Source organism: Dryobates pubescens, chromosome 22 (assembly GCF_014839835.1).
Source record: "Dryobates pubescens isolate bDryPub1 chromosome 22, bDryPub1.pri, whole genome shotgun sequence".
Classification (NCBI taxonomy): Eukaryota; Metazoa; Chordata; class Aves; order Piciformes; family Picidae; genus Dryobates; species Dryobates pubescens.
The window spans coordinates 14,201,724-14,219,993 of NC_071633.1; the positions used below are offsets into that span (position 1 = coordinate 14,201,724).

Sequence of the window (18,270 nt, forward strand, 5' to 3'; positions counted from 1 at the left end):
TCACGCCGTTGGAGGTTGGCAGCACCCAGGGCGCGGCTGGGCACCATGTCGGGGGGGGGGGGACACACCCGTCATGACCCCGTCGCCCACCACCCCCCACTCGCCGTTGTGCCTCCTCCCCAGGCACTGACCGTGTCCTGCAGGTGCTGGGGACGGTGATGACGGTGGCCCGGGGGAACCCTGCCTCCTACGAGGTGCTGGTGGACAGCTGGCCCCATTTCGGCGTCGTCCTGACCCGCCTGCGCCCAGAGGTGCCGCTTCGGGGTGCCCCCTCCCCCTGGCAACACCCCACACCCCGTGGGGCCAAGGTGTGGGGCAGCTACACTCAGCCTTTTGTCTTCCCCTCCCAGGACAACAAGGACCCCAGGGACTTCTATGCCAACCAGCTGACCGTGTTCTACCAGGATGAGGGAGCCTGGCGGGCACTGCTGGGGGGCACCGAGGTGGTGGACTGGACACGGGCATTCCAGATACATGGTGAGCCTGGCACGGGGTTGGGGGGAGGACTGGGGACCCCTTTCCTGTCCTCTGTGCCCCTACCCAGACTGAGGATGGTGCCACAGGGATGCAGGACGGGGTGTATGAGGCTGTGAGGGAGGTGACTGATGCCAAGGGGCTGCAACTGGAGACTCACAAGTACCAGGCACTGCTGAGCCCCCAGCCCCCCCAGCCCAGAGTACAGTGAGTGTGGGGGCACCTGGGACACGGTGGGACAGGAGCTGCCAGTCACATCCCTGAATGGCACAGGGGTTCCTGAGGACATCTCTGGGTGGCATGGGGGTCCCCAAGCACATTCCTGATTGGTACAGGTGTCCCAGTTACACCCTTGGGTGGCACTCGGGTCCCAGTCACTTCCAGGGTGGCAGAACGGTCCCTAAGCACATCCCTGGGTGGCACAGGGGTCCCTGAGAACATCCCTGGGTGACAGAGAGAGGTCCCTAAGCACCTCCACCAGGGTGGGATGGGGGTCTCTGAGCACATCCCTGGGTGGCATGAGGGTCCCTGTACACATCCCTAAGTGGCACAGGGGTCTCTGAGCACATCCCTGGGTGGCACAAGGGTCCCTGTACACATCCCTAGGTGGCACGGGGGTCTCTGAGCACATCCCTGGGTGGCACAAGGGTCCCTGTACACATCCCTAGGTGGCACGGGGGTCTCTGAGCACATCCCTGGGTGGCACAAGGGTCCCTAAGCACATCCCTAAGTGGCACAGGGGTCTCTGAGCACATCCCTGGGTGGCACAAGGGTCCCTGTACACATCCCTAGGTGGCACGGGGGTCTCTGAGCACATCCCTGGGTGGCACAAGGGTCCCTAAGCACATCCCTAAGTGGCACAGGGGTCTCTGAGCACATCCCTGGGTGGCACAAGGGTCCCTGTACACATCCCTAGGTGGCACAGGGGTCTCTGAGCACATCCCTGGGTGGCACAAGGGTCCCTAAGCACATCCCTAAGTGGCACAGGGGTCTCTGAGCACATCCCTGGGTGGCACAAGGGTCCCTGTACACATCCCTAGGTGGCACGGGGGTCTCTGAGCACATCCCTGGGTGGCACAAGGGTCCCTGTACACATCCCTAGGTGGCACTGGGGGCCCTGAGCAAACCCCTTGGGTGCAGTCTCCCCACTGCACCACTCTGCCCCATTTCAGGATGCCAGCAGGGCTTCACCTGGCCCCCGTGTCCCCGTCCCACGTCCCACTGCTCAACGCCACTTGGAGTACTGGCGGCAATGCCCGCAGCCAGCAGTACCTCCTGGGACTGGTGAGGGCACTGCCCAGTGCCTGCCTGCTGGGGCCTCGTGGGCGCCCAGTCTCCTGGAGCATCCTGGATCCCCTGGGCTGCCTGACCCATGGCTACACGGTGCCAGCTTGGCGTGGGCATGGTCTTTGCGGCTTGACGCTGGGCGCACTGGGCAAGGAGCTGCATGCCCGTGGCTTTCCCATCTATGCCGGGGTGCTGCCCAGCAACATCCCCTCACAACGGGCACTCCGTGGCCTGGGCTTCTTGCCTCAGCCTGGCACCTACTACACCCTGGTTGTCACCCCCCCTGTAGTGCCCAGGAATGGGGATAGCAGTGGAGTGCCCACGGTTGTGGCTGCCAGGGCTGGGTGACCCCCCAGGATCAGGGTGGTTATGGGCAGCAGAGTCATGGGTGAAGGGGTGTCAAGGGCTGGAGGGGTTAAAACATGAGGTCTCCTGGGTCTGGGGGTGTCCTGGCTCCATGGGTGGGGGCATATCAAGGGTTAAAGGGGATATAAAATGGGGTCCCCTGGGTCTGGGGGTGTCCTGGATCCATGAGTGGGGGCACATCAAGGGTTGGGGTGGACATAAGATACAGTTACTTGGGTTTGGGGGGGCCCTGTCTCCAAGGCTGGAGAGGGCTGTTAGGGGTTAAGGGAGGTATAACATGAAGGTATCTGGGGTTGGGGGGGGGGGGGGCAGATTCTGGCTTCCCCTCCTCTACCCCTGCACAGAAGGGACTACCTCAACCACCTTACACAGAGCTTGGACTCTGACTCAGCTACACGTTCACTCTGGTCCCTACTGACGGCAGCAGCGTTCACTCTGGTCCCTACTGACGGCAGCAGCGTTCACTCTGGGCCCTACTGACGGCAGCAGCGTTCACTCTGGTCCCTACTGACGGCAGCAGCGTTCACTCTGGGCCCTACTGACGGCAGCAGCGTTCACTCTGGTCCCTACTGACGGCAGCAGTGTTCACTCTGGTCCCTACTGACGGCAGCAGCGTTCACTCTGGTCCCTACTGACGGCAGCAGTGGTCACTCTGGGCCCTACTGACGGCAGCAGCGTTCACTCTGGGCCCTACTGACGGCAGCAGCGTTCACTCTGGGCCCTACTGACGGCAGCAGCGTTCACTCTGGGCCCTACTGACGGCAGCAGTGGTCACTCTGGTCCCTACTGACGGCAGCAGCGTTCACTCTGGTCCCTACTGACGGCAGCAGCGTTCACTCTGGTCCCTACTGACGGCAGCAGCGTTCACTCTGGGCCCTACTGACGGCAGCAGCGTTCACTCTGGTCCCTACTGACGGCAGCAGTGTTCACTCTGGGCCCTACTGACGGCAGCAGCGTTCACTCTGGGCCCTACTGACGGCAGCAGTGTTCACTCTGGTCCCTACTGACGGCAGCAGCGGTCACTCTGGGCCCTACTGACGGCAGCAGCGTTCACTCTGGGCCCTACTGACGGCAGCAGCGGTCACTCTGGGCCCTACTGATAGCAGCAGTGTTCACTCTGGGCCCTACTGACGGCAGCAGCGTTCACTCTGGGCCCTACTGACGGCAGCAGCGTTCACTCTGGGCCCTACTGACGGCAGCAGCGTTCACTCTGGGCCCTACTGACGGCAGCAGCGGTCACTCTGGTCCCTACTGATGGCAGCAGCATGGGGGGGGTGACCTGGGGTGGAGGAGGATGGGGGGGGATTGGGGGGGCAGGGGGGGTGCTGGAGAAAGGCTTTTATTCGTTCATTGTTCATACAAGAATAGATCTTCTGCAATAAATACCCCAATAAATAACATCTCCAATAAATAAAACACTCATAGACGCACCGGGACAGAGGCCCTGTGGCCCCCTCTCCCCCACCCCCCCTCCCCCACCCCCACCCACCATGGGGGAGGGGTCACGCGGGTTGCTAGGCAACCAGTCAGGGCGGGACTGGGGGGTGGGGGGAATGGGGCGTGGTTTGTTGTAGGAAGGGGAGGGGTCTGATAGGCAGGTGAGCAGGTATTGCCGTAGAGGGCAGAGCCTATTGCTCTAGGGGGAGGGGCTTATGCCTATGCTTGAAGGGGATTGGTCCTTTTTGTCGGGGTGGGTGGGGCTTGCACCCAGGCTTGGAGCCTTTGTCGGGAGGGGCTTATTGCTGCTGTGGGGCAGGGGGGGATGAGGGGGGAAGAGATTGGTGGCCACCCCAGCACCATGGCTGTGGGGACAGTGGGGTGGCCTGGTGTGGTGGGGACGGGGTGGTGGCACCACCCCTGCCTTGAGGTACAGGCGGTGGGGACATGGGTGGTTGTGGTGTCACTCTGAAGTCAAGATCCCTGTCCTTGAAGGCACGACACGGTGACAGAGGGCATACGGGGTGGCTTTGGTGGCACTTGGGGTCGGGAGCCTCATTTGTCAGGTACAAGAAGGTGATGAGCAGGATGCAGCGTGGCTGTGGTGGCACTTTGGGGGCAGAAGAGCCACTTTTCAAGGCACACTGGTGAGGGTGAGATGTGGGGTGGCTGTGGTGGCTCTCGGGGTCGGGTGCCCTGTCCCTTAAGGCACAGGGTGACACCAGTGGGGCTGTGGAGTGGCGTTAGTGGCACTTTGGCATCAGGGGAGCCTTCTTCCAAGGCAAACTGGTGCTGGACAGGGGACATGGGTGACTTTGGTGGCACTGTGGCTTCAGGAGCCCTGGCCCTTAAGGCATGGTGTGACAACAGTGGGGCTGTGGAGTGGCACTGGTGGCAGTTTGGGGTCAGGGGATCCATCTCTTCAAGGCAAACCGGTGCTGGAGAGGGGACATGGGTGGCTTTGGTGGCACTTGTGGTCAAGATCCCCACCCCTTTAAGGCACAGTGTGGTGGTGGTGGAGCTCTCGAGTGGCTTTGGTGGCACTTTGAGGTCAGGAGACTCATTCCTGAAGGTACTCTGAAGGTGTTGGAGTAGGGACATGGGTGGCACTTGTGGTCAAGACCCTAGCCTCTGAAGGCACAATGCCATGCAGGTGTGGGGTGGCACTTTGGGGTCAGGAGACCCATCTTGCAGGGCACACTGCTGATGGAGAGGGGACACGGGAGGCTTTGGCACTTTGGGTGAGGAACCCCCACCCCACGAGGCACAGCGAGGTGGCGGCGGCAGGACTTGGGGTGAGCCCCATGCCCACCCCAGCAATGCAGGGGCAGGGGAGACATCGGGGTGGGGGGCAGGGGGTCAGAACCCCCTCGCCTCCAGGCGCAGCGTGACCACAGACGGCGGCACCTTCTTCTTGAGCCGATTGAAGTCCTTGGCCGAGCGCCAGAGCCAAGTCTGCAGCTCCTTCAGCAGCCAGAAGTCATCCATCTTCTTCAGGAAGTCATTAGGTGCCACCGGGGTGCCAGGAGGCGCCGGCGGCCCGACCGGCCCGGCCGGCAGTGGGTAGCCCAAGGAGGACATGACGCCGGCGATGCTGAGCACCAAGCCCTGGAGGCTGGAGCAGAAGTGGCCGAGGCGGTGGCGCAGCTCGGCGGTGCCCGCCTGCCCGTCCAGCGCCCGCAGGTAGCAGAGGAGCCGGCTGTAGGCGCGGTAGTTGGCAGCCAGCCGGGCATTGTCGGTCAGACCCCGCCACAGGTCCAAGTCCACCGTGGCGCTGGGCACCCGCTCGGCGCGGGCCAGCCGGGGCGGGTTGAAGTCAGGCTCATTGAAGGGTGGCCCAAGGTAGTTCAGCTGCGGAAAGGGGGCGGCCGTCAGCCGTCGGGGGGCGGCACCGAGGGAGGGGGCGGGGGTAGAGGGTGCCTGCCTTGTTGCCAGTCTCCATGGAGCCCTACCTGCCAAGTCCCCGTGCCCACCATGTGTTGTCTCCCAGGTGGACGTGCTCACCGAACTGCCCAGTCTCCACGTCCCTCACATCCCAGGTCTGCAGGTCTCCCTGCCTGCCACATCCCAAGTCCCCATGCCCACCACATCCCAAGTCCCTGTGCCCACCATGCTCTCAGCCTCCGTGTTCCCATGTGGACATGCCCACCATATCCCCACTCTCCATGTCCCCCACATCCCAGGACTCCATGACCTCCAAGTCCCCATGCCCACCACATCCCCTTCCCTTTCGTACCCTGGTCTTCATGCCCACCACATCCCAGATCTACATGTTCCTGACCCCCATGCCCAGATCTCTGTATCCCTGTTCTCTATACCCACCACATCCACATCTCCATGCCCCTGCTCTCCATACCCACCACATCCCATGCCCCGTGAGCCCTAGCTGTCCATGCCCACCACGTCTTCCATACCCAACCCCACGGCTCTGCCACCCTCATCATCGCTTGGCACCGCCAGGGCTGAGCTGGCAGCACTGGGGGCACGTCAGGGCAGAGACAGGGAACCTCCACATGAGCTGGTGCTGCCAGAGGGCAGGGTGAGGCAGATGCCTTCACCCATGTCTGCACCCATGGGTGCACCCTGGGCCAAGGGTAGGGACCCCGGGAACCGCCCTGTGCCCAGAGGGCACAGGGCGGTTCCCGGGGTCCCTGCCCTTGGTTGATGAGACATTTCCGTGGCCCTTGGCATGGGAAAGTGATGTGCACGTGGGCACGGGTGTAGGAACAGCCATGGACCACGTGTAGGAGCAACCACAACGCTGGTGGGCACTGGTGGGCACTGGTGGGCACCCCGAGTCAGATGTATCCACCCCAGGGAGCACAAACCCACCTTGGGCATCACCCAGGGGAGATGGGCATGGGGAATCATGATAGGGCAAGCCCCTGGTGCCAGGGGGCAGAGGTGGGGTCGGGTGACCTCCTCTACTCACGTAAGTGCCAGCCAGGGTGCGGAGCTGGTGCTCCAGGTAGCGGGTGAGGTCGTAGGTCTTCTGGATGGACTGGCTGGTGCCCAGCTCCTCGCTGCAGTTCAGGGCTGGCAGCGCTGGCAGGTTGCAGAGGGCGGCACACAGGAAGGTGAAGATGCCCCAAGAGTCTCCTGTAGGGACAGGGTACCTCAGGGTGGAGGGGTATAAAGAGGGGTGAGGGGGCATTTCTGCCCAGCCTTGGACCCAGGGGGTCTTGGAGGCTCTGGCATAGTGGGTTGGTTTGATCCCACCTGGCACTGCCAACCTTGTCCGTAAGGCTGCGGGGCAACTGAGGTGGAGCAAAGGGCACCCACACCTGCAACAGGGCACTGAGAACCTGCCCTGGCACTGGGCAGCTTGGCATCCCCATAGGCACTGGGTAATTCAGCATCCCCTGGCACCCAGCAGTTCAGACTCCCTGGCACATGGCAGCTCAGCATCTGTGGGTACTAGGCAGCTCAGCATCACCCTGGCACAGAGCAGCTCAGAATCCTCTGGTACTCAATAGCCTAAAATCCCCTGGCACAGGGCAGCTCAGAATCCTCTGGCACTCAGTAGCCTAAAATCTCCTGGCACAGGGCAACTCAGCACCACCCCTGGCACCAGGCAGCTCAGCATCACCCTTGCACTGGATAGCTCAAAATCCCCTGGCACAGGGCAGCTCCACAACTTCCCTGGCACCAGACAGCTCAAAATCCCCTGGCACAGGGCAGCTCAGCACCTTTTCTGGCACAGCACAACTTGGCATCCCCTGTGCCCACACAGCTCGCACCTTGGCACAACCAGGGCAGCGCCACCAGCCCATTTGGTGCTCTGGGGACCCCCGCCTGGCCTCGGTGCCCGTGCCAGCGTGCCCATGCCCCCCTCGGTGCCCCGGCTGCAGCAACAATCCTTTATATGGTGTGGAGCTGGGGCGGCTGGCGGGGCTGCCGCCGGCACGACACGGACAGGATATATTTGGGCACAGCGACTCGCTCGCCACCACCTCCGGTGCCAGCCGGGCATCCCGGCAACCCTTGGCACAGTGAGGTCCTTTCCCTCACCATTAACCCCAGCAAGGCGCCCTAGGGGGAACTGGGAGGTCAGGAGCGGGACCCGGAGGTGGTGGCTGCGGCGTAAGCCGTGACGAGGCTGCCGGAAGCCACCGGCGCCGTGACCGTCATCGCGGGGGGACCCCCGTCCGCACTACCGTCACGGCGGCCGCCCGAACCTCGCGGTCACCGCACTGCGGCCAGCTGGCACCAGTTGGTCCCAGTTGGAATCGGGTTTTCCCGGCAGCTCGTCGGGTGGGATGAGCTACTCCCAGCAGCAGGGCTCAGGAAGCAGCGGTTGGGCTCCCAGCATGGGCAAGCCCCGCGGTGCCATCGCGAGTCACCTCCACGCGTTACCGGTGCCCGTTAACCCTGCCCATCACCTGTGCCCGTCACCTGTGCTCGTCACCTCCTCCCACTGCCGGTGCCCGTTACCACCGCCCCTTACCGCCGCCCGTCACCCGCTTCGGGAAGCCAGCAGGGCAGCGCCACCAGCCCGTTTGGTGCCATGGGGACCCAATGCCAACACCGGGCAGCTCAGCACCTTTTCTGGCACAGCACAACTTGGCATCCCTTGTGCCCGCACAGCTCACACCTTGGCACAACCTGGGCAGAGCCACCAGCCCGTTTGGTGCTGTGGGGACCCCCGCCTGGCCTCGGTGCCCGTGCACCGACTAGAGCCGGTGATGCATGAGGATCCCTGGGGACATGCCAGCTCTGGCCCTGCCGATCCCACCCCGGTGCAGAACTGATTGCACCTGAGGCCACCAGCGGTGGTGACCCTCACGGGTGGGGGGGACACGCTCTGCACAGGGGAAACAACATGCAGGTGACATGCTGCACACACGTGACACGCCGTGTGACATGTCCTGCAGGTGTGTACCGGGCTGTGCCCCTGTGACACGTCCTGCATGCGTGACACAGCACGTGTGACACAGCACACATACATGACACAGCACATGTGGGGCAAGACACACCGGCAGGACACATCTGTAAGTGTGTGACACAGCACACATTCATGACACAGCACATGTGACATGTCATGCATGCATGACACACCTTGTGTGACATGCCCTGCACACGTGTGACACGGTATCAGTGTGTGACATGCCCTGCACACGTGTGTGACACGGTATCAGTGTGTGACATGCCCTGCACACGTGTGTGACACCGTATCAGTGCGTGACATGCCCTGCTTGCGTGTGGCACTCCCTAACCACGCCACGCACGGTGCCAGCCTGCCACAGGCGGTGCTGGGCGATGGTCACCCACGCGTGACGTAGGGCGAAGGGTTTGTGACGCTGCCGTGCCCACCTGTGACACATGGCACATGCCCGTGCAGGCGCACCCCGGCGGGGGGGGCTGACGTGGGTGCCCTGCCACGTCACTGTGCCCCGCGGTGGGCACGTGCAGCCGCTTGCCCGTGTCCCGGCGCGGCCCCGGGTGTCCGTCTGTCCCGGCGCGTGTCGGTGCAGCCGTGCGTGGGCCGGGGCCACCGCCGTGACTCAGCTCCGGTTTCCAGCGCGGGATTCAGGCTGGCGCTGGCCAAAGCAAACACGGCTGGGAGCTGGGAGAACCGGGCTGGAGGCGGCGGGAGCGGAACGGAGCCGCCGGCGGGTCCCGGGATGAGGATGGAGGAAGGAGGGAGAGGATGAAGAGGTGCCCAAGCGAGGTACCCGGCTGAGGGAGAGCGGATGGTGAGGTGCACAGAAAACGTGGTGGCATGAAGGTGGCCGTGGCACAGATGCAGCTATGGCAGAGTGGGGGCCATGGCACAGCAGTGGCATGGCCATGTTCAGGGCATAGCACAATAGCAGACATGGCACAGCAGTGGGCATGGCACAGCAACAGCACATATATAGCCACAGCACAGCAGTTGCCAGGGGACAGCAGTGGCCATGGCACTGACATGGCCATGGCACAGCAGTAGTGCATAAGGCCTGCTGGCGCCCAAGGCATAGCAGTGACCTTGACACAGCGGTGGCACAGCCATCCCTGTGACACTGTAATGCAGGTGGCACAGCAGTGATGGTCACCATGGCAGACTGCTGAGAGTGGCACAGGCATTGCCACTGCACAACAACACGGGTGGCACAGTGGAGACTATGGCACAGCACTGGCATTGGTACAGACAGCCAATACGGGTGGCACGATGGCACTCGTGGCAGAACAGCAGCGCAGACACAGCCATGGGAAAGCATGGCTGGCACACCACTGGCCATGGCACAGTGGTGGCACATGTATGGATGGCCATGGCACGGGAAAGCTGCTGGCACACCAGTGGCCACGACACAGCAGTGGCATAGACATAAACAAGGCACAGCAGTGACCACAGCACGAGTGGCACAGACATCACCATGGCACAACAACAACGGTGCCACAGCAGCGACGGTGCCACAGCAGTGAGGGTGCCACCGCAGTGGCACGGCAGTGCCAGTGTTGCAGCCATGCTGGGTGCCCCACGAGCAGCCATTCTCCCTCGCCCACCCTGGTGACCACGTCTTGGCACGGGCACCGCCGGCGGGTGCGGGTGATGGGGAGGAGGGAGGCCCGGAGCCGGCACAGCTGGATCCCGGTGACGTCGGCGAGGAAGAGCCCGAGGGTTTCAAAACCGCCCCTGGAGCCCGGCCAGGCTGCTCCCAGCCCACGTAAGCAGCTCCTGGCGTGGCTGCCCCAAGTCACCCGCTTGGCCTCAGGGGCAACCGGGGACGTGGGACCTGGGCATCATCAAGCAGCGCCGGCATGGCACCCCTCTCGCCGATGACAAGGGGTCACGGTGGGTGGCAGAACACCACGGGCATCCCTCGTGGCACGGGGGCCACCGCTCAGCCGCCTTTGGTGGGGCTTACATAGAGTGACCACAGCGGGTCCACTGCCACCCACCCAGGCGCCTGGGCAGCCCTCCCGGCGAGCGGCGGTGCCGGGTGAGCTGTTCCCTGGGCATGCTGTGGGCAGAGCCACTGAGGTCAGGAGTGACCACAAAGCCACCCGGAGCCTCCTTCCCGAAACCCTCGTGGCAAAGCCATCACCCTGGGGTGGGGAGGGGGGCGGTGGTGGCAGCTGGGAAGGCGGGGCGGGGGGGACACACTCGCACAAGTGGACGGAGCCAAGTTGGCCCCGCGGCCCCCGACGCGGCGGCGAGAGCTGCCGTATCTGATGGGCTGGTGGCCAACGGCGAGCAGAGCCCCAGCCCGCCCCCCGGCCCCATTCCCGGCATTCGTGGGAGAGCCCAGCCCTGGAGGTCCCGTGGTGGCCAGGCATGAACGCAGCACAAAGTAGCCCTCTGTGTGTGTGTGTGGCAGTGGCCACTGGCCACCGGCCACCAGCCTGCAACCGCCAGCCAGCAGCACTTAACCCTTCCCCGTGCACCATCTCTGGCGGGGGGTGGTCGTAGCCCAAGGTGGCCCCAGTGCCCTTCATGGGTCTTGGAGTGAGTGATGGTCAAGGGCACAAGGACAGACACCTCTGTGTCCCCAGCACGCTGGTGGTTAACCCTGCCGTGGCTGGAGAGGTGCTGCAGTGGCATCAACGAGGTGCCACTATGGCATCGAGGAGGTGACACCACGACGTGGGGCAACCCTGGAGGGGACAAGAGGATGCTGACGATCCCCATGTCCCCTGTACCTGGCCATCGACGGCCACAGCAGTCCCCAGGCGCTGATGGGAAGGACACATTTGTCCTTGCTCCCCAACAGCAACCATGGCAGAGGGGTCTCCACCCCATCCCATCCCACCCCATGGGATACCACCTGCCTACTCCCATCCCACCCTTCATGCCCCATCTCTCCAGGAGCCACCAAACCCCCCCAGGCTCTTGCCCAGAGCTCCCAGTACCTCCCAGCTCCCCCCTCCCTCCCCAGCTGCTGCAGCAGGCGGCGGGGCGGGGGCGGGTGGGTGTTTTGGGGGGCCCCACGTCCCCCCCAGCGCAGCCCCGCGGCGCTGAGTGTTTACATCCTGTCTCCTCGCTGTGTTTATAGCTGCGGCCGCCCGCCCGAGCCTCCATAATGAGCTGGGCCTGGAGTTCCCATCCCGCTCCAGCCAACGGCACGATGGAAACAGCCCCGGCAGTGAGGATGGGGGTGGGGGGGGCGTGAGGCCCCTTAATCCCAACCAGACCCTGCACGCACGAGCAGGGCGGCACGGCCATGGCACCCACCGGCACCCAGGAGGTGTCCTGGGGTCTCCACGGGGCGGAGAGCACCCAACACCCACGGGGTGCCCCTCACCAGCGCTACCACTTGTGGGTGTTATGCCCATTGCCAGCCTCTCTGGGGTGCACAGCAGGGCACCCCTCGTGCCAGCCCACGTGGCACTGTGGACCCTGATGTGGCACAGCTTTCCCCATCCCTTGGTGCCACCAGACCTGCTGCCATCACTGCTATCTCCCACACACATGGGGATGCCACCTTGGGTGGGCTGGCATGAGACTGGCAGCTCTCATGGCTGTGCTTGCTCAGGATGGCCATGCCATGATGCATGTGGATGTGGCAGAGGATGGCACATCCTTCTGCCATCCACTGGCACAGACAGACCCACTGCCATCACCAGCATCTCCTACCCATGACAACACCACCTCAGATGAGCATGGAGCTGGCAGCATTTCATGGCCATGCCCACATGGGATGGTGGCCATGCACCCCTGGACACTGAGACAGGGACTGGCATATCCCTCTGCCATCCCCTGGCACCACCAGAGCCATTGCCAGCACCAGCATGCCCCACTCACGGGGACACCACCTTGGCCAGGTTCACATGGACCAGCGACTCTACATAGCTGTGCCCACTCAGGACAACCATGCCATGATGGCCAGACTGGCACCATGTCCTCCATCACACCCCAGCCACAGGCCACTCGGAGGTCACAGCACTGCCAAGCCAGCTGCCACCCAGATGTCCCCCATCTGTGCCAGAGTGAGCACATCCCCACCAGCTGGGTGAAGGACCACGACTAGCCTGTGCTGGGCAGTGCAGTGGCATTGCCCACGGCACATGGGGGGCTGGCACTACCCTGGTGACTGTTGGGGGGTGATTTATGGAGCTGGCTGGCACTTAGCAGGGCATAAATCACCCCCCAGCACGGCCCTGTAAGCAGAGCCTGCCTCATTTCCCTGCAGAGGCTGCACTTAATGCAGCCCAGATGTTGGCCACCACCGTGCCCAGCGCAGAGACGGGGCCACGGTGACAACCAGGACCCACCTCCGAATGTCCCCCAAACCCTGTCAGGGATGCCACCAGCTAGGCACACCCCAAAAAAAAGTGGAGCTGGAGTGGTCAAAACCCTCACCCCACATCTCCTGCCATCATACCAGGCTCGGTGTCCCCTTTCTTGTCGCAGGCTGTGGTACCGGTTGTGCCACCAGCGTCACGGCCACGTCCACCGGCCCCGGGGAGAGGCTGGGTGGGAGGAGGGGCGCTGGGAGCACCGGGGGGATCCCAGCCTGGCTTTTCCGGTTCCCCGGCGCTAGCCCCGTTTTGCCCGTGCCTGCGTCACGCCGGTCCCGCTGACATCGGAGCCAAACCCGGCCCCGTGGTGCCCCAGTCCCTGCGCCGGGACTTGGGGATCCCGATCTCAGCCCTCGAGGAGCCTCTCAACACACCCCCAGTTTGACCTTTTAAGGATGTTTTCCAGCCTTTCTCCCCATCTTTTCCGGGTGAGGACCCCCCCTCCCCCTGGCCCCCCGCCCCCCCCATCCCTGTGGATCACACAACCCCACCAGCAAGCCGACTCTCCCCGGCCCCCCCAGAGTGGCCGCTGGGTCTGGGGGACCAAAACCATTCCCGCGGCCAGGGGGGATGATCCCATTTCCTTGGCACCCCTAAAAAAAATCTCACTGCCAGGAATGTGGGGCCGAGGAGGAGTTTTGTCTGCTCCCAACCACAGCGTTTTGAGGCAACCCCCAAAATCGAAGGGCGGGGAGGAAAAAAAATTAAGCTCTTCCTTGCTGCCCTAAAATCCCAAAGAGTTTCATTTTCCTCCTCTCTTGTCAGTGCTGGGGTTGAATTCTCTGTGCTGAGCGGTGGATAATCACAAACATGCATGGAAAAGAAGGGGGGGGGGGGGGAAATAAAAAGGAGGGGGGGGGGGAGGAAGGAGGAAAAGAGAAGGGGGGGGGGGGAAAACCCAACAAACTAAACCCACCCAAACGAGAGAGGGGAAAGTCTTAAATCAATCCCAAAGCCAGCCAGACGCTTTAATCACATCAAATTAAAATCAGCAGCGGCTCGGAAAGGGGAGGGAAAAAAAAAAAGAGAGATACACCCCCCCGAGCTAAAAACAACCTCCCCCCCCCCCCCCCCCAACCCCACCCTAAACCCCCTGCCCCGGCAGCTCCCGCGGCACCTCCCAGCGCCTCGGTCTTACCTGAGAGCTCCCCAGCGACATTTAGCATAGTCGGGGTGCAGGGGGGGGGGGTTGGGGAAAGGGAAAGGGGGGGGGGGGGGGAGAGGGAGGGGGGGGAAAAGGAATGAGAAGAGCCCAAAAATAGGGCGAGAAATTAAGGGAGGGGTGGGGGGGGGGGGGGGGCGGTGGCGTTGGTTTAGTTCTTGCACTCGGTTGAGCTCAGCTCTACCCCAGCTCCCGGTTAGCGGGGGGGGGGGGGGGGATGTGGGGAGGGCGGTTTGGAAGGGGGGGGGGTTTCTAAAGGGGGGGGGGGGGTGGGTTGGGTTTTTTCTTTTTCCTCGCCTTATTTGTTTTGCTTGAGTGGAGGGGAAAAAAAAAGAGAGAGCGAGAGAGAGAGGGAAGGAGGCATGCAGGGGGGGAGAGGAGTTAGGTGGGGGGGGAGGATTTTGAGGGGGGGTATTTTGGGGTGTGAGTGCGTGCGTGCACGCTCCGGCTGCTTTCACTTCGCTGTCTTCCTCTGGGTTTTTTTTAAACCCCCCCCCCCCGCCCCGGGCCACCTCCTTTTCTTTTCTTTTTTTTTTTTTTTTGTTTTCCTTGTTTTGTTTCTTTCTTCTTCTTCTTTTTTCCCCCCAATTTTTTCTCTTTTTCCCCCTCTTTTTTCCTCTCCTTTTTCCTCTTTTTTATCTCTTTTCTTTTCCCCCTCTTTTCCCGTTTTTTCTTTTCCCCTCTTTTTCCCTTTTTTCCTCTTTTTTCCTCTTTTCCCCTTTTTGTCTCTTTTCCCCCCTCTTTTTTCTTTTTTTTTCTCCTTTTTTCCCTCTTTTTTCTTTTTTTCTCCTTTCCCCCCCCTCTTTTTTTCTCCTTTTTCCCCCTCTTTTTTTTTTCTCCCCTCCTTTTTTTCCCCCTCCTTTTCCCCCTCTTCCCCCCCCCTTTTTTCCCCCCTTCTTTTCTTTCTTTCCTTTCCTTTCCTTTTTTTTCCACCTCCCCTCGATCTGCTCTTTTTGATTGGTGTCCAGGAATGCAAGAAATTAAAAAAAAAAAAAAAAAAGGGAAGAAAGAAAGAAAGGAGGAGGAGGAGAAAAAACACACACACACACACACAGAGGGGAAAAAAAAAGAAAGGAAAAAAACTGAGCTTGAATCCACCCTCCCCAAGCTGCTGCCTCCCGGCCTCGCTTTGCCTCTCTCTCCTCTCTCTCTCTCTCTCTCTCTTTTTTTTCCCTTTCCTCTCCAAATTCAAGTGCTAAGCAGAACCAGGTTGCTTTCAAGAATGTATTTGATGCAGCCGTACACAAGAGCAGGCTCCATTCATTCCCTCCCTCACCATCCCCCCGGCCACCCCAACCCCGTCCCTGCTTCTTTCCACCACCCCCTTACACGCCAGCAGCTAAAATCTGTTGTTGGGGATCCCCGAGGTAGAGGTGGGGAGGTTGGAGTTGGAGGCGGGGGGGGGGGGTAAGAAGGGAAGGGGAAAAAAGGGGGCAGTGGGGCAGGAAGGGAAGGGAAAAGGGGTTCCTGGAGTGGGGAGAGAAGAATGAAGGGGTCCGTGGCGGTGTGTGTGGGGGTGCTTTGGTTTGGGAGGGAAGGGAAAAGAGATCCTTGAAGTGGGGAAAGAAGAGAGAGGAGATCACTGGGGGAGAGATTGGGGTCCCTGGAGCAAGACGTGAAAAGGAGTCACTGGGGTAGAGAGAGAAGAGAGAGGGGTTCACTGAAGTGGGGATTGGGGTCTCTGGGGTTGGGATGGAAGAGAAAAGGCATCCCTGGAATGAGAAGGAGAGAGAAAGGAGGTCACTGGAGTGAGGCGAAGGGAAAGGGGGTCACTGGGGTGAGGAGAGAAGGGAAAGGGGGTCACTGGGGTGGGGATTGGGGTCTTCAGGTTTGGAAAGAGAGGGAAAGGGGGGAGGGGGGGATCCTGGAGTGGGTCACTGGAGAAGGGATTGGGGTCAGGAGGGAAAGGAAAAGGAATGGGGAGCGAAGAGAAAAGGGGTCACTGGGGTAGAGATCGGGGTCTCTGGAGTTGAAGGAAAGGAAAGGAGGTCTCTGAAGTGGGAGGGAAAGGAAAGTTATGGACTGGGGTCTCCAGGGTTGGAAGAGAAGGAAAACGGGATGCCCGGGATAGAGATTGGGGTGCCGAGGGTGAGAATCAGAGTCTCTGGGATTGGGGGGGGGGGGAGAGGGGGTAATGAAAGAGGGTCCTTAGAGTGAGAAGGGAAAGAGGATCATTGGAGTGAGAAGGGAAGGGAAAGGGGGAAAGGGTCTCCAGTATGGGGACTGGGATCTCCAGGGTTGGGAAGGAAGGGATAGTGTCCCCGGAGTGGGGTTTGGGGTCTCCAAGACGGGAAGAGAAGGGCAAGGGAGTCCCTGGAGTGGGGAGAAGAGAAAGGGGGTCACTTGGGGTGGGGACTGGGGTCGTGAGGACGGGGAGGGAGGGGAAAGAGGGTCACTGGGGTAGAGATGGGGGTCTTCGGGTTGGAAGGGAAAGGGGGTGCCTAGAGTGCGGAGGGAAGGCAATGGTTGTCCCCCAGAGTGGGGGTTGGAGTCCCCGCGGTGAGGACGGGGAGTTCCTGGGGGTGGAAAGCGGGGGTCTCCAGGTGGGGAGGGAAGTGAGTACCTCACTTTCTCCGTCCTGTTCGTGCCGCTCCGGGCTCTGGCTCCCGCACGGCTTTTGTTAAGTGGCAGCGGCGGAGCCGGTGCGAGGCCGGTGCGGGGCCAGTGCCGTTCTGGGAAGGGTCGGTAGGGAATTGAGGAGGGGGTAGGGGGTCTTCTCCTACCTGCTCTCAGCTCCATGCGGGCCAGGCGCGGGGCTGGGGCGGTGGGTACGTGGTTGGGGGTTCCGGGACAAGCTTGCAACGGTCCCGCACACCGGCCCGGGACTCCGGCTCCCATTTGCCGGTCCCAGCCCCGTCTCGTCCTTCTTCTCCTCCCGACGGCACGCCGAGAGCCCGGTCACCCCCCCCCCTCCCCGGGGGGGGGGTCCGGGGAGGGGAACGGGGAAGGAGGTGGTCGGGAGAGGGGGGGGGACGGGACGGGGCGAGGTGCGGCGGGGCGGCGAGAGAAGGGGGGGGGGGTGGGGGAAAAAGGGGGGGGGTTGGGTGCCAGTCTGACCCCCCCTTTTCCCAAACCACCACCCCCCCACCAACATCCGCGGGCAACGGGGAGGGGTGGGTGGAGGGATGAGGAGGCGCGGAGACAGGCAGCGGAGGGCCGGTCGGTGCGGGGAGGGACGCGGGACAGACAGACGGACAGACAGGCAGACAGGCGTGGGGCTGGCCTCGCCTCTCCTCTGGTACTGCCAACCCCCTCCCCTGCTGCTGGGTTGGTAAGGGGGGTGGGGGTCCTTGTTGGGGGGGGGCGGGAGGAAAGTGGAGTGTGGGACTCCCTCTCCGGTTCAACCGGGATAGGAGAGCTCGGGTCCCGTAGTGCCGCGGCCGCTGCCCCGCCGGGACAGCCCCGGGATGGCGGCAGGTGAGCGGCGGGAGAACGGGAATGCGGCTGTCGGCACTCGGTGGGCTCCAAGTCCCGGGACAGCCGGAGGCATTGGGAGGGGCAGCCCCGGACCCGCCGCCCCGGGAAGCGGCGAAGTGGAGGGGACACCCCGGTGTCCCCGGGGTGCCGCCGCTGCCCACCACGGTCACAGCCATGGTCCCGCAACCACCCCCTTGGCTCCTGCGGGGTGCCACAGCCGAGAGCCGCTAACCGTCCCAATTAACACCCCCCGTTAATTAAGCCCGCTGCCGGCAGGCCCCTTGCTACTGACCGTGGCCTGCCTAAGAGCCCACCCGGGGTGAGCTGGGGGGGAAGGGGGTGGGGGGCGAAAGCAGAACCCCCTCCACGGGAAGGGCTAAAAACGGTGCAAACCAGCTCCCCCCTTCAAAAGAAAGCTTTGTTTAAGACAAAGGCCAGCGCTGCTCGGGAGCACCGGGAGGTAACAACCGGATTTATTCCCCGCCCCACGGCCCGGTCTGCGCCCCCCACCCCCCCCCGGCGCCCCCCTCCTCCCCGTCGCTGGCAGCAGTTGCATCCTCCCCGACCTCCCCCCCCGCAGCCCCGGAGCAGCGAGGTGTCAGCTTGGAGCACGGTGACACCAGCCTGTCCCCAAAGCAACAGGGACTCCCCCTCCTCAGTGCCAGCCCCAGAGGCTTAGGGACACCCACCCCTCCCCACAGGGATAAACCAGGCACTGACAGGCGGTGCCAAGGTGATTTATTGGTTGGGAAGTGTGGATTTGGGGTTGGAGCTGTGAGGAAGGACCCAACAGATGGGAAAACCGGCCAAGAACAGCTACAAGGTGCCTCACCCCAGATCACAGCAGCGTTTTAAGGGGGTGGGAGGGAAGGGGGGGGGGGGGGGGGCACATCTAGCCTCTCCCT

General features: G+C 62.6%; 2 protein-coding genes across 2 annotated transcripts; one reads left to right on the plus strand and one right to left on the minus strand.

Moving 5' to 3' along the window:
• The first annotated feature begins 158 nt into the window (after nucleotides 1–158).
• Nucleotides 159–2,109, plus strand: LOC104304464 (glycine N-acyltransferase-like protein 3). The gene is made up of 4 exons (XM_009905205.2): nucleotides 159–251; nucleotides 351–477; nucleotides 564–681; nucleotides 1,647–2,109. Exons 1-4 carry the CDS (start codon nucleotides 159–161, stop codon nucleotides 2,107–2,109), a joined length of 801 nt encoding a protein of 266 aa, XP_009903507.2.
• Nucleotides 2,110–4,923: 2,814 nt separating this feature from the next.
• CLCF1 (cardiotrophin like cytokine factor 1) lies at nucleotides 4,924–16,786 on the minus strand. The gene is made up of 3 exons (XM_054171905.1): nucleotides 16,672–16,786; nucleotides 6,497–6,663; nucleotides 4,924–5,415 (listed from the first exon to the last, which is right to left on the minus strand). Exons 1-3 carry the CDS (start codon nucleotides 16,784–16,786, stop codon nucleotides 4,924–4,926), a joined length of 774 nt encoding a protein of 257 aa, XP_054027880.1.
• Nucleotides 16,787–18,270: the final 1,484 nt, after the last annotated feature.

Excerpts from the sequence above, each read along its gene's own strand:
- LOC104304464 (XM_009905205.2), top strand. The coding sequence starts at position 159 with ATGACGGTGGCCCGGGGGAACCCTGCCTCCTACGAGGTGCTGGTGGAC. Across the intron at positions 478-563 it reads ACGGGCATTCCAGATACATG|GGATGCAGGACGGGGTGTAT; the intron begins GTGAGCCTGGCA and ends ATGGTGCCACAG. Across the intron at positions 682-1,646 it reads CCCCCCCAGCCCAGAGTACA|GATGCCAGCAGGGCTTCACC; the intron begins GTGAGTGTGGGG and ends GCCCCATTTCAG.
- CLCF1 (XM_054171905.1), bottom strand. The coding sequence starts at position 16,786 with ATGGGAGCCGGAGTCCCGGGCCGGTGTGCGGGACCGTTGCAAGCTTGT. Across the intron at positions 6,664-16,671 it reads CCGCATGGAGCTGAGAGCAG|GAGACTCTTGGGGCATCTTC; the intron begins GTAGGAGAAGAC and ends CTGTCCCTACAG. Across the intron at positions 5,416-6,496 it reads GCACCCTGGCTGGCACTTAC|CTGAACTACCTTGGGCCACC; the intron begins GTGAGTAGAGGA and ends CCCTTTCCGCAG.